This window comes from Erigeron canadensis, chromosome 8 (assembly GCF_010389155.1).
Source record: "Erigeron canadensis isolate Cc75 chromosome 8, C_canadensis_v1, whole genome shotgun sequence".
NCBI classification, from domain to species: Eukaryota; Viridiplantae; Streptophyta; class Magnoliopsida; order Asterales; family Asteraceae; genus Erigeron; species Erigeron canadensis.
The window spans coordinates 14,537,607-14,552,828 of NC_057768.1; the positions used below are offsets into that span (position 1 = coordinate 14,537,607).

The 15,222-nt window shown below is 33.8% G+C and overlaps 1 protein-coding gene across 1 annotated transcript; it reads right to left on the reverse strand.

Moving 5' to 3' along the window:
* Window positions 1–8,596: 8,596 nt before the first annotated feature.
* Window positions 8,597–12,984, reverse strand: LOC122610053 (phytoene synthase 2, chloroplastic-like). Its single transcript, XM_043783036.1, has 7 exons — window positions 12,308–12,984; window positions 11,484–11,534; window positions 10,650–10,822; window positions 10,317–10,552; window positions 9,945–10,137; window positions 9,388–9,578; window positions 8,597–8,946 (listed from the first exon to the last, which is right to left on the reverse strand). The coding sequence occupies exons 1-7, from the start codon at window positions 12,747–12,749 to the stop codon at window positions 8,922–8,924; spliced, it is 1,311 nt and encodes a 436-aa protein (XP_043638971.1). The 5' UTR covers window positions 12,750–12,984; the 3' UTR covers window positions 8,597–8,921.
* Window positions 12,985–15,222: the final 2,238 nt, after the last annotated feature.

Consider the following 15,222-nt stretch of genomic DNA (forward strand, 5'->3'; position numbering starts at 1 on the left):
CCCAATTCTAACTTGTTAACTTCAGTCCTTCGACTTCTATTCTTAACACTACTTACCTAATACTTTCAGAACTAACACAATTGGTCCCTAATGGACTTATTCGTAACAATACTCCCCGCTTAAAGATTGTTTGTCCGCAAACAAACACTAAAAACATACATCACATAAGAAGATCAAAAACTTAATACTGACCAAAACATCACAAGAAGTGAGTACTGATTCCACATCTTCCCAAGAAGCTTCTTCCAAAGGAAAGCCCTTCGAAAAAACATACATCACACAAGAAGATCAAAAACTTGACTGAAGCACGCTGTCCCTTCTTGACCAATTTCCTGTCCAGAATTGCTCTAGGTTGGAGCATGAAATTGGGGCCTTGTGGAATAGGAGTGATAACAGGAACATGACCAGAGGCTTGCTTAAGTAAGGAGATATGAAAGGTGTGATGCATCTGAGCCTCAACAGGTAGGTCCATCTTGTATGCAACTTGTCCAATGCGTTGCAGGATCTGAAATGGACCAAAATACTTGGGAGATAGCTTCCTATTATGGTGCTTCTTCAAAGAATTTTGGGCAAAAGGGTGAAGTTTTACAAAAACCCAGTCCCCCACTTGAAAGACTCTATCAGTTCTATGATGATCTGCCTGCTGTTTCATTCTGTTTCTGGCTACAGCCAAATGACTCTTCAGTTTAGTGATCATAGCCTCCCTGTCTCTATGTAAGTCCTCCATAGCCACCAAGTCAGAAATGTTAGGAATATAAGGTAGATGCAATGGTGGTTTGACCCCAAATAGAGCTTCATAGGGGCTCATCAAAATGCTGCGTAAATAAGCTTCCAAACATCGATTGAGAACTTCAGTTTGACCATCACTTTGAGGATGATAAGCAGAAGAATAAGCCAATTGTATTCCTTGTAGCTTCATAAATTCCTTCCAAAAAGAATTTGATCTCTGGCAGACTACACAATTTTTGACAAAATTCTGGACATCCTTAGCACACCGCTTCCAATAGAAAAAATCTCTTATTTTGTGCAGAGTGGGAGTAATTCCAGAATGCCCTCCAATTGGAGAAGAATGAAAAATATCAATAATTTTCCCCCTTAAAGCATCACTTTTAGGAATGAAAACTTTGTTTTTTCTTTTCAACATTGTGCCATCCCAAGTAATATTAGGGAGCACCTCTCCATTCTCCAATTTATTGATGAGTGCTTTAGAGGTATCATCAGTCTTCAAAGTTGCTTTGATTTGGGCCCATAAGTCAGCATTCACTGAACTGACACCTAACTCAAACAGAGCCAAACCAGTTACCATGGATAAAGCATCAGCAACATGATTTTCCAAACCTTTTTTATAAGAAATCTCATAATCAAATCCCATCAATTTAGATAACCACTTCTGCTGCAATGGAGTAATGATCTTCTGTTCCAAAGATACTTGAGGCTCTGGTGGTCAGTTTTTATCACAAAATGGCTATTGCTCAGGTAATGTTGCCATTGTTTGACTGCCATGATTACTGCTAACAACTCTTTCTCATAGACAGACATAGATTGTTGCTTGAGTGAGAGTGCTTTGCTCACAAATGCCAATGGATGGCCATCTGACATCAACACGGCTCCTAACCCCTGAGAGGAAGCATCAGTTTCTACCACAAATGGTTAGGAGAAATCTGGGAGTGCAAGTACTGGTGGAGTACTAAGAGCCTGTTTGAGCAATTCAAAAGTTGTAGTTGCCTCTTGATTCCAATGAAAGGCATCTTTTTTCAACAATGATGTTAGTGGTTTAGCAATACACCCATAATTTTTGATAAACCTTCTATAGCATCCTGCTAAACCCAAGAATCCTCTCAATTGTTTCACAGTCTTGGGTTGAGGCCATTCTTGGATTCCTTTAATTTTGGCAGGATCAGTAGAATCGCCTTCAGCAGTTATTATATGACCAAGATATTCAACCTTATTCCCAGCAAAAGTGCATTTTAATTTCTTATCTTTTAATTCATTTTGCCTCATTATTTCCAAAAGTAACTCCAAATCTATCAAATCCTGATCCCAAGTGCCACTGTAAACTAATATATCATCAAAAAACACTAGGGCACTCTTCCTTAAAACTGGTTTAAAAGTGGTGTTCATGAGTGACTGGAAGGTTGCAGGTGCATTAGTGCGGCCAAAAGGAAGTACCAGAAACTCATAATCCCCCATATGAGTTTTAAAGGCAGACTTATGAATGTCCTGCTCACTCATTGTTACTTGATGGTAACCAGATCTTAAGTCTAACTTGGAAAAGAGCACTGCACGTTTTAATTCATCTAACAAATCTTCAATCAAAGGGATTGGAAACACATCTTTCACAGTAGCATCATTCAACTTCCTATAATCCACACACATTCTCCATGTGCCATCTTTATTTTTCACCAAAACAACTGGTGCTGCAAAAGCACTAGTGCTATTCCTTATCACTCGAGTGTCTAGTAACTCTTGTGTCATCTCCTCTATGACATCTTTTTGGTGTTTTGGGTATCTATAGGGTTTAAGATTGAGGTTGGGAGCATCTGGTTTGAGGATAATTTTATGGTCAATGGATCTAGTAGGGGGCAATCCTCTTGGTACCTCAAATACATCACCATATTTAAGCAAAAATTCCTCCAACAACCCCAGTTCTAACTTGTCAACCTCAGTCCTTCGACTTCTAGCACTGAGTCACTCATGAAATTGTGTGTAGACCCACTGTCTACCAATATATGCAGACATTTAGTTCCTACAGTGCCTATAATTTGCATTGTTGAGTATGAAGGGATACCTAGTATAGCATTTAGTGATATTCTAGGTTCTCCATGCACCAATGGTCCAGTTTCTATTTCTACTACCTCTACAATATCAGTATCCTCATTATTATCCTCTATTTCCACCAGAAACAACTGTTTCTTTCCCTTACAAGTTCTATTATGCCCTGCCACAAATTTTTCATCACAATAAAAGCATTCTCCCCTGGCTCTCTTATCTTCCAACATCTTATTACTAAATTTCCTAGGAACAATAGCATTTGAAGGAACTGTAGTAATACGAGTAGGCAGTAGTGGTTGCTTAGAGTAACCAATTTATGTAGAAGTTCTAGAAGTGCTAGTTCTATAACTGGATGAATTTCCAGGACAAGAGATCCTTCCTAAGGCTTTGTTAGCTTGATCCTACATTTTTGCTAAGGAAACAGTCTCCTTCATAGTTTTAGGCCTAAACATTCTAATATTACATTTCAATTCAGGTTTCAAGCCTTCTATGAACAAACTGACAGTATACTCGTCACAAATACTAACCTTATTTAGCAATAGATCAAACTCATCACAGTATGAGTCCAGTTCACCAGTTTGAGTGAGAGCTTTGAGAGCTCCCATGGCATCTTCAATGGCAGTGAGACTAAATCGAGTAGCAGCAGACCTGGAGTACTCCTCCCAAGTTATTTCCTCCATTTCTCTTCTAGCAGAACTCATGTAACCCTGGTGCCATGCTAATGCTCTGCCAGACATACGGATCGTTGCATATCTAACCTTATTTTCTTCAGAAGTATCATCAATATCGAAATAGTGATTGCATTTATACATCCAGGCTTCAACATCATCACCGTCAAACTTAGGAAAGTCAAGTCGAGTTAATTTGCCTGAAAATGACTGATCGTGTTCCATATCGCGCTTCATCGCCTCCATTGTTGCGTTCAGGTTAAGGATAATCTGACTTTGATCCTTAATCTCCTTTTTCTGATCATTAATTTCCTTTTGTTGTGCTTGAAAATCCTTTTGTAACTTCTCCATATCTTGATTTCTGGTTGACGTCATCAATTGCGAAATTAGGGTTTATTTTGGGATTTCTCCTGGAATTGATGAATTATTAGTCAAATTGAAGTGAAGATGATGAAATTCATGAATTAGAGCTTTCGAATAAAAACGGTTACTGATGTATTGAAAAAATTAGGGTTAAAATCGCCAGCAATTGCGATTATTGTTATTATTACTTTTTTTTTTAATGTGATAAATTCGTCGGAGATAAGATATCACCGGAGAAGAAGAACGGAATCGAGGTCACCGGAAGAGAAGGACGACTAATCTTTGATACCAATTGATACAGAGAAGAAATCGAGAGAGAAAGGGAATGTGATTTACACACACACAATTTGTATATTCATGTCTATAATATCGATATACAAGGTATTTATATCAGACGGCTAAAATAACTGTCACACCCCGCCCAGGGTGGGTCCCAGCAGAAGGTGACTTCTTGGGAGCACAATGCAAATTATAACAAACGACCCCTAAATGAGACGTTTTATTATAAAAACTTCTTTATTTATTACATAGTTATAACAACGAGTTCACAGTTTTTGACAGAGATTTGCTATACAAAGCAACTATAATACTAGAAATCTCCTTTTCTTCGGAAATATGCAAATGTGACTCTTAGAGTATGCTCCATTGATTTACCATAGTTTCCTAAGGATACACACTAAAATACGTTAACAATAATGTTGGTGAGCTCATAGGTTTTTACCATAAAAATTGACATGGACCACAAGATTTCAGTATTAGTATAAATATTAAAAGACCAATAGTTTCGTATGCTATTCCTTGAGTGCCGATGCCTTAACATATTGTTTACCCCTCTAGTAGTGTTTAACTCAAACACTATTTCAAATATTATATGCCCGTTTCCCAAGTTAGCATGACTAACTCGAGCAGGGGTGTCAACCCCGATAGTACTATCCATAATATTCGCGCAATGGTTTCACGACATCAAGATTCCAAGGGGATTTGATGAGTGATTGTTACATAGCCATACACAAACTATTTACTTTAATAAAATTGAGCAGTGTATTCTCACCCCAAAATATAAAATATTTTAAAAGAGGGGCTACGAGACTCACCTTAGTAGCAAGTTTATAGTGACAAACAAAGAAGATTCTCCAAATTTATGTATCAGCTAAACATGTTTAGGATTCAATTAATGGCATTGGATTTTATTTGAATAAGTACTTAAAAATATTTTTAAGCTTGTCAACATTTATTTTCCAAAGTTTCCCAATAGCAGATTAGTAAAGATATGTTTAAAATAACATTACCATATAATTTTTGAAAATGATTTATACATGGTGACAATACAAAATAGTATGATTTAATTATTTCAAGCATGATAACCTTATGTAAAATTTTTTATATTGTATTAAAAATGGTTGACAACCATTATCATAATAACAATATGAGTTTATAACTGAAATAGATTAGAGTTTGCTTACACATACAAGAAGACTTGAGGGTATAGGATCAAAGTCACTCTAGTAGTGTTCACACCACTACCCTTATGTTTGCTTTGAAGATTCTTAATTAAGAACCTTTTTTTGAATGCTAGAAATGTTAAAGAGGAGGAAGATAATCGATGTTGGTGCAGTTTGGAATTAAGATACATGATGGCTATTTATAGCCAAAGATTGAGGTGCTTGTGGAGATGTAAACAGCCGTGATCAATTAGAACAAGCATAAGAGGTGTCAAATTTTTGGATGGAGAAGGTGATGTGTTTGAAATATGAAGGGAAGTCAATCAGCCGAAATTTCAAGGCTAAAAGGATGATGAATCAAAAACTAAAATATCATATGGAGGTGCTTTGACTTTTGTTTCTACCCCTTTTCTTTGTTTTGTACGGAAATAAAAAGGAGACCAAATGAGGGACACATTTCAATTCTTATTTAGTCAACCTCTAATATTTTGTCATGCTTAATTTACATGTTGTCATGCTTAATTGCTTGCTTGTTTTAAAGATTTTAAATATAGTAAAATTTAGACATAGTTTACCAATATATAGTTTTTGCAAGGCTATTAAGTTTAAAGATCATGATCACTTATTTAGTTGTTAGTCATCAAGGTTTAGTAGTCAAAAAAGTTGACATACAAAATTAATATAGAAACTTTTGATTAGAAACATATATAGTAAATATTAGCTTAACTAAGCTAAACATGTTGGCATATTGCACATACATGGATTGAGTTATAAACAAGAGTATTTTTTTTTTTTTAGGGTTGTGATAATAACCGTCTCCAACAACCCCAGTTCTAACTTGTCAACTTCAGTCCTTCGACTTCTATTCTTAACACTACTTACCTAATACTTTCAGAACTAACATAATTGGTCCCTAATGGACTTATTCGTAACATTTTACGACCTGCCTCCTCTGCTTGGAACTTTCATAGTCAAAAAACTAGATAAACGAAATCCAATAAATTAGCCACATGTTCCATTTTTTGAATATCAAAACATCATTATTTGGAGTTGAAGAATAAGTTAATTTGAGCTAGAAATATGGATAATATGTGTATAATGATCAGTTTCCATCATATAACTTCTCACCTTCTTCAAATCCGCGACTATTTTGATCCTTAAAATAAAAGGCTATAATCATAGTTACCTTTATTCTAAAATCCAAGACAATATGTTTGACATAGATCAAATTTCAATTACCTAATGCCCCAAATAATTCGACACCTCTAATGCATGCATCAATGTCTAGGGTCCAGGAACTTTCATTAACGGTACACCGAAAAAATAACTCTGTATTTTTTCTGTCTCACGGGTAGCACTCATAACGACTAGTTTAAGATCAGGTCTATTTTTCAGCACTTCCTTTGGAAGCCCAGATAAAACATCCGTAACCAACGTTCTTTCATGAGCTTCGCCAAGAATAATCGCTTTATGTCTATCCAGATGGGAATCGTGCATGACTTCTCTAATTAGTAGGTTACCATATGTTAAGTATGTATTGAAAGACAATATGTCAATCAAATTAGAAGTACAACAGTTTAATAATCAATTCTTTTGGAACTTAATTAGAGTTTGTAAAGCAAACATAGACTCTAATTAGAAGCCAATAGCGACGGAGACGGCTATAGAGACGATTGGAGATGAGTTTGAAAAAATATGGCGCGCGGTTCAATTGAAGATAAGTAAAAAGTAAGTAAGTAAGTAATTCTCAATGCCGCCTTCTACGGGTTTTGGGTCCTAATACCGTCTTCGACAGTGTATGGGGGAGGTTGATATGTTGACAGTCTTACCCCTACCAAAGGTAGAGAGACTGCTTCCAGGTTCTACCATAGGTAGAAAAGGACCTCCAGCCTTGCTGAGCATGAGGATCGAACCCATGACCTCTGTTTCCAGAGGCATGAGTTCCAACCACTGATCCAACCCAGTTGATTTTTATTACGATGGAGATAGTGATGAGAATTGCTTATCTTTTTATTACGACTTCAAAAGGCAAGCCACATCCAATGACTATCAGGCCAGCCCGTTTGATTACGGTTAACAATCACTTAATAATTGACAATCATAGATAAAATATGGGAAAACTGTCTTGATGAATTTGATTAGAAAACAAAAGAAACACATAAATAATAGAGTGAATTTCATATTTACCCTCGTTGAACCATACAAATATCAAATATACCCATCTCATATTAAAAATATCAAATTTATCCAACTTAAATATTAAAATATCAAATATACCCAAATCACTAATTTAATAATATTTATACATAAAAAATCAATCATAATTATTTTTTAATCATAGAATGACAATAATATCCTTTTAAAATTGTTAAAATTCTGCTTATTTTCATTCTCTCATAACATGCTTTCATGAATCAAAATTGTTATGATAACGCTCTCCATTATTGTTTTGTTAAATATTTTATTTTTTTGTTTATTTTTCTCAGTGTTTAGACTTTAGATGATTCATAAGGTTTGAAATTACCCATTATGTAGTAAGTGACCTACTGTATTTTGTCAAAAACATAATCTGCTAAGAACGTACAAGATAGTTAATTTAGTATTTTATAATGCATATTTAGTTTATAAAAGTTTGGATGCAGCCGTGTAGATTTCATGATCAGGCTAATAAAAACAAGAAGTGTTTTATTAATCACATGGACCAACTTATCGAGAAGTCTTTTTGTTAAATACTCATATTTGGCATTTCAATAGTTACACATTTTAAAATTCTTTGATATATGTAAAAGAATGTTGCAGATGCATTATCGTTGTTTCAAGTAGGGTATTGTAGTCATTATATGATTTAAAAATAATTATCATTGATTTTTTTTATGTATAAATGTTATTAAATTAGTGGTTTGAGGATATTTGATATTTTAATATTAATGTTAGGTAAATTTGATATTTTTAATGTGAGATGAATATATTTGATATTTACATAGTTTAATGAGGATAAATATGAGATTCACTCTAAATAAATAAGAGTTAGAACCCTGTAGTTACGAAAAAAACCACAAAACTATCCATTATTGGTTCAAGAGGAATAGCAGAATGGAAGATCTTATGGCATGGTGGAAACTTCCTGAGTTCCTTCAGTGTTGTTCAATATGCCTTAATACGAAGATTCGGCCTATCTAGTTTATGTAATCACCTGTCACTTTTCTTTTTATCTTAGTTGTTTGGTTGTAACTTGTACATGTACTTTGGTTGTTTCTGTCTAGCAGTCGACTTGGCATTGGAGCCATGTCGAATGAACTTTCATTGTTTTTGGGTGAAATTATACAAACCGGGATACAAATTTTTACCCTCTTACCCAAAAAGAAAAAACTGTCCATTATTCAATTTTGCCTTTACATTCCAAAACGAAAACTTGCATTTTTAGAGATTTATATTGCACTCAAAGAAAATTAACTAGTTGTATCAGTTTGACATAACCCTAACAAAATCTGAATATGCCTTAGGAGTTTTACTGATTCACTTCTGTGTATTGTTATGATTCCTAAAACTGTCTCGTCATATCAACTCCCTCCTCAGTCCTCAAGATGCTACCTGTCGCGTATGCATGTCCACCAACGCCTCCTGCTCCTATGTCGCTTACCACTGGGAGTACCTTGTCCCTCAACTTTTATCACCCCTATCCTCTTTCCGCTTCCCCTTTTCTAAAATTTTCGATCATTAAAAAAAATGACAATTTCTTAAGAAACGTAACAACCTCTTTGTAAGTTTTCAAATAATATCAAGGATAAGCAAGGACATCTCTTTTTAATGCTAAAACCATGAACAAATACTAATAAACCGAAAGCTATGCGACAAACACACCCTAAAGGCATTACCTGGGCCATGTGGTCTCTCGAATGTGAACTTTTTTTGTAATTCTTTTATACATGTCCGAACCTCGACCCCTTGGTTTTTATAGAACGTCCCTCGTTATCATTTAAGGGGTGGTGTGCAACTCGAAATGTATTAATTTCTTCAGGGACAAAATTTTCTTTTCTATATCTGCTTTTAATCGGTTCTCAGTTACAACATCATGTGATTTACAGATACTGACCATTCTCATTTTCTAAACTATATATATCATGAGTAAAACATTTATTTACCCTCTGACGGCAAGATTTTTACTTGAAGCCAATTTTGTTGACGATGGTGTCACAAGAGATTGTGCATAAGCGAGAGGCAAAGCAACTATCTTCTTCTGTTTGCTTACGTATGCCCTTTTTGTGAAGTTATTATAGTCGTTAGCTTCAATTTCATCCAGTATTTGCCGATACAATAGTAGTGATGCCCAAACCTAGTAAGATAGAGGCTATTAGCTCATGGTGAACGGTAGTCATTTTGTCTCATCTACTTATGAAAGAACCAATTTGATTACGTCTCTGATCACGTGTCAAATATTGAAAAAAAAAACACGCCAAACTTTTTAAAGCAAGTTGTCAAAAGTTTTTCTATAGTATATATACCTCCAAAATTGCTTTATTCAGAAGAATTACTTATTATTCTAATGTAACTATATAGTTTTGGTAATCATATTTAAATAGTTTTGGGTAAATCAGAACCAACCCATTTCTATGGATGCACCAAAAAACTCATACATGCATGTGCAGATAGCCATCAGTGTTGGTATTCTAATTATTGAATAGAAATTTAAAAATCTTACCGGCCATCTACTAGCAGAGCTTAGCTGTGTAACACCTTCTTCTGCCTGATCAAAGAATGTTCTTGCTCTTTTGATTTGTTTTTTCATGAAGGCCCTCCATTTATCAGTTACTTTCATTGAAAATATGTCTTCGTCAGATAATCCTGCTTGTGCTAGTTCATCTTGTGGCAGGTAAACCCTTCCTCTTCTTGCACTGGACCAGAAAAAAAAATTGAATATTTAGGCATAAGATCCAACATCATACGTATCCTATGTTCAGATTGACATGGCAACTTCTGCTAATTCATTGTACTTGATATAAATTTCAGCTGAAACCATATTTATGTAAATTTGGCATTTGACAACATAAAAATGAGCATATGCTGAACTTACTCCTCCCCAACATCTCTAAGAATGTTCGTCAGTTGATTAGCAATCCCTAAAGCCAACGCAGCATTGTAAACACTCTCAGTTGGTGCCTTAGATTCACGATCAATGCCCATTATTGGGACACTCATTAATCCAACTGTGCCGGCTACATAATAGCAGTAAAGATATAGCTCGTCAAAGTTGTCATATCTTGACTTTTTGAGGTCTATCCTCATTCCATCAATCATATCCTTAAAAGGCTGTAAACATCCAAAAAGTTACAAAAGGTCATTAAGAACTAAAGAGAAGAAAGAACCCTTTAATGCCCAACTTAGAAAACAATTTAAGAATGTCAACCTGAATATCGACTGGAAACTTAGAAACGGTATCTGATAAAGCAGCATCAAGCATATCAAATGGGCGTCCCTTGAAAAGATCTTCTAATCTCGACTCCCATCTATCTAGAGCTTTGGGAGTTATATGTGATGCATTAGGGCCATCAACTAGTTCATCTGTTCTCCTACACCATACTGTTTCATTCAACAAAAGATAAAATGTCAGAATTACAGAGTTTGACACTTTCTTGATGTTCATTTGTGAATGGTATGTGTGTACATATTCGTTCACATATGAATAGATCAAGTTCTTCTTATATCATCTATGTTCATATGTGAAAAGTTCTCACATGAACCTTACCCTATATAAATAAGTTAATAACTATTTTTATACATCTTGAATGTCGTCTAGCTGCTATAGAATTGCTAGAAAATGAACCAATCTAGTAGCAAGAACAGAGAATGTTGTAAACAATCTAGAAACTAAACTGACATTTTGTAACCATTAATTATTACTAATTAGAGTAGGTGTCATTATAGTAAAAGTGGAATTTTATTAGTAATAGAAAGTTGGAATTATTATGTAAATGACTCCCACATCAATCTTCACTAAACATGGAAGTGCTAAAAAAAATGAACAATTTGACCAACAAGCTTCAATAATAAAATAGTTAGGAGTTTCACTATTATCATCTGGTATCATTGTAACAATAAAAAAAAAAAAACACTAAAAACAGTTATGCACAAGCCTTCTTACAAACTTTTTTGTGTTTCTGTAATAAATAAGTATAAATGGAAACAAAATTGTAAAAACTTTCTAATTATCGTTTATAAACTTAAATGGATAGAACCTTACCGTAAATAGCCCATATAGCTTTTCGCCTTTCAGGTGTCATCAACAATGTTCCTGTCAATAACAAAACAACATATGAGCACTCGTTTGCATCAACATAGAGGGTGTTCCTGTCAACCAATGAATTTCACAGTTGCTCCCATACCACTGCACCAAATAGGCGATGGTGCAATATCATGTTTCAAACAAGCAGTTTTGAAATTGTTTTTCCAATCACTTTACTTTAAACAACAATAAAAACAATAAAAGATTAAACAATTAAACCATAACCACAACACTAAAGATTCTTAGATTAAAATATCTATATAAAAATTATAATATATATATTGAAAAGTTACTTTTAGAACTTTTTTTGCAAGAACCTTTGAAAACTTTTCAAATCAAGCCCAACCGATGATTATTTTTTACATGAAAATTGTTTTTTGAATAACTTATGTGTAATTTTGAAGTTTATAATTGTTTAGAGGCATGGATTATCATCCATTATACAATTACGTGGAGATTTGGATTCTTGATCACATGTGCACAAATATGGCTATGAGTACATGTGATCGACTTGCATACATGTGATCATAGCAATATTCGTGCACATGTGATCAAGAATCCAAATCTCAACATAATTGTATAACGGATGATAATTCATGCCTCCATACAATTGTAAACTTCAAAATTACACATAAGTTATTCAGAAGACAATAAAAAAACAATTTTCATGTAAAAAACAATAATCAGTCGGGGCTTGATTTGAAAAGTTCTCAAAAGTTCTCAAAATAACTTTAATATATATATATATATAAGAAATTAGATATAAAAAAATTGTCACAAACCTAAATAAAAAGTCTTGGCATACTCGGAACAAACTTCACCACATCTATCATAAGCTTCATTCAATAAACCAAGTGTTCCAGGAACAACTATCTCTGGCTGAACATCCATATCTTCTTCTTCTTCTTCTTCTTCTTCTTCTTCTATAGACCTCATTTGTTCCTTAACCAAAGCTGCTTGTTTCATGACTACATCATAAACCAATTGTTCAGATGATATAGCCAAATTCCCAGATGGGTTAGCCACAACTCTTGAAACAACATCTAATCCTCTTGAACCAAACTCACTAAACAGTGAATAACAATACCTATGTTTTCTACCAACATTCTTGATTATTTCACTTCTAACTACCCCTTTTGCTTTCACTGACAATTTTAAAGAGTCTAGCCCAGTATACATATCAGTATTGGTAGGAAAAGCCCCACAAATCATGGCAGCTGACATGGTTATAACTACACACTCAAAAAATGACAAGGTTTTGTGGGTGTAACTACACACTCAAAAACACCCACTAAAAATAGATTCTTGTTTGGGGGGTTTGGATGAAAACCCACTTCAAATTTACTATAAAGGTTACAAATTGCACATAAGGTTGTGCAATTTATCGGAAATGTGAACTGGGTTTGGATGACTTTTTGCTTAAGAATGAAAGGCTGTTGATGAATATAAAGAAATGGAGTTTGAATTGTGATTGTGTATATATGAATCACGAAATTTGAATATTATAAAGAATATGGTGGAGAAAATTGGGTACCATTCTAATTTGGGAAGATATGTGTGTGGTGTGCCCGCTTTGTGTCCACAAGATGGTAGTAGAATTTACTGATATACTGTTACAGTTAACTGAAGTCCACACATATTACTATATTAGGTGTTATTAAATAAAAAGAAATAATTTATCCTATTAGAAGATTAATAAAAAATTCTTCTAATAGCATTAGATGGTCACATATTAATTCTCGTTCCTAATTTCATTTTTTATTTTCCACATATCACAATCCTATTAATTAAAAGGGTTTTTATACTAATAACTTAAAAGAATTGATCATTACCCTTTTCTAGAAAATGAAAAAGATTCTAGAAAAGCCTTTGAAAAATTTAAAAACGTGTTCAAAATATTAGATGAAATTTTTCAATTTTCAATCTTAGAAAACTATAAAACATGTTCAATTTAATTTGTTTTTGTTTTTGTTTTCTAAATCTCCATCTTATTAGTTTGGGAAAAAAATATGGAAAATGGAAAAAGAAAAAAAAAAGTAGTTTTTTTAATTTTAGTTCAAAAAGTGGAAACAAGGATCTTTTTTTTTTTATATTTCTTAAAAAAAAATCCAATTTAAATGCGTTTTATGTTTTCGTTGTTTTTTTGGAAACATTGAGCTTGATGTTTGATGATGACTGTAAGGTAGATGTCCAATTAACACTTTAAATACATAGGTTTTTGAATTTACATTTTTAAAGTTAAAATCAACTAAGATAAAATGAAAGGATTTTAACTTTTACAGAATAGATATTCAAAAATCATCTCTAAATATTAACTTTTGATTTTTATTTAAAATTTAAGATCATTTAACTTTATTTATAAAGTTGCTTACAACATTAGAGAATTTATATCCGGTTCTTTTACTTGTGATCCTGGGTTTTAATTTAATTTTTTTATAAATTTTTATTAGATTCATATATTATTATTTTTATGGTGTCTAATATAACGATTCACAAGTTAATATTATTTTGGGTTGTATTTGAAAAGGTTCTACAATATTTGTTAGGTCCAGTTTTAGCAAAACTGGCCAGTCTCCAGTTGCATCTGGAGACATTAAGATTTGTCCAGAAATATGAGAAGTCAAGTTGCATCGTACAGTTTATGCAACTGGTGACTTCCTCCAGTTGAAGATCTGACCAAACCTGAAGACGGTCTAGTTGAAGTCGAAGACATCAAATAGAAGAAAGAGACTAGCCATGGCAGCGAAGCCCAGTGGCCATCTAACCAGATCAAGACTGGAGAGCATCAGTGTAAAGAACTTACAAAGCTTTACACTGATTACGAGGAAATTGCCTTTATTGCTTTATGTACTATTATCCGGATAATAGATATTATCTTAGTATAAAGTACAAAGCACGTTGGATAAAGTATGTACTCTGACATACTTTATTTAGCATTTTCAAGGAAAAGTTCATACATCCTTAAATGCTCCCAACCATATTTGTACGGCAAAGTTGACATTCCCAATGTCAACCTTTTCCTATAAATAGAGGCCCTTGCACAACACAATAATAAGTCTTTGCATTTTTACACTTTGCAATATATTGGTGTGCTTGTGCAATATTCTCTCAATCGCAAAAAAGAACATTTCAAAACTTTAAGTGTTTCGATTAAAAAGAGAATTTCCAAGTTTAGATCAATTGTATTTCATATGTTGTTAGGATATTTACATACTTGTAATATCTTGGTTCCGCATCAACCTTTGTATTTTGTTTATAATCAATAAATAAAATACATATGAACAATACATATTGTCTCACCATTTACTTTATAAGTTAATTTATTATTGTATTGTATTTACTTATTTGAATTGTCACCTTACTAAGTAAGCCTTCCAGATAACCTGGTATACTGTTCACCTTAACTGGTCTCGTCCAGATCTGGTGAACGTATTGCAAAGAAACTTCACTATTGACATAGAGGTGTCTCCAGTTTAGTACCATCTGATTAAGTTGGGACTTACAAGTGGTATCAGAGCCAGGTTGAATTTAACATTCTATAACCTAGATCTGCTCAGATGGCTGCTACTGGAAGTGGAGATGGTTCTGGTCCTAATTGCGAAACTAATAATCAACCACCACCTGTTATACCTAATCCTGAACATGTTATTAACAATAACCCTCCTCCTTCTACCCCTCCTGCTCGCAGCCATGTCCA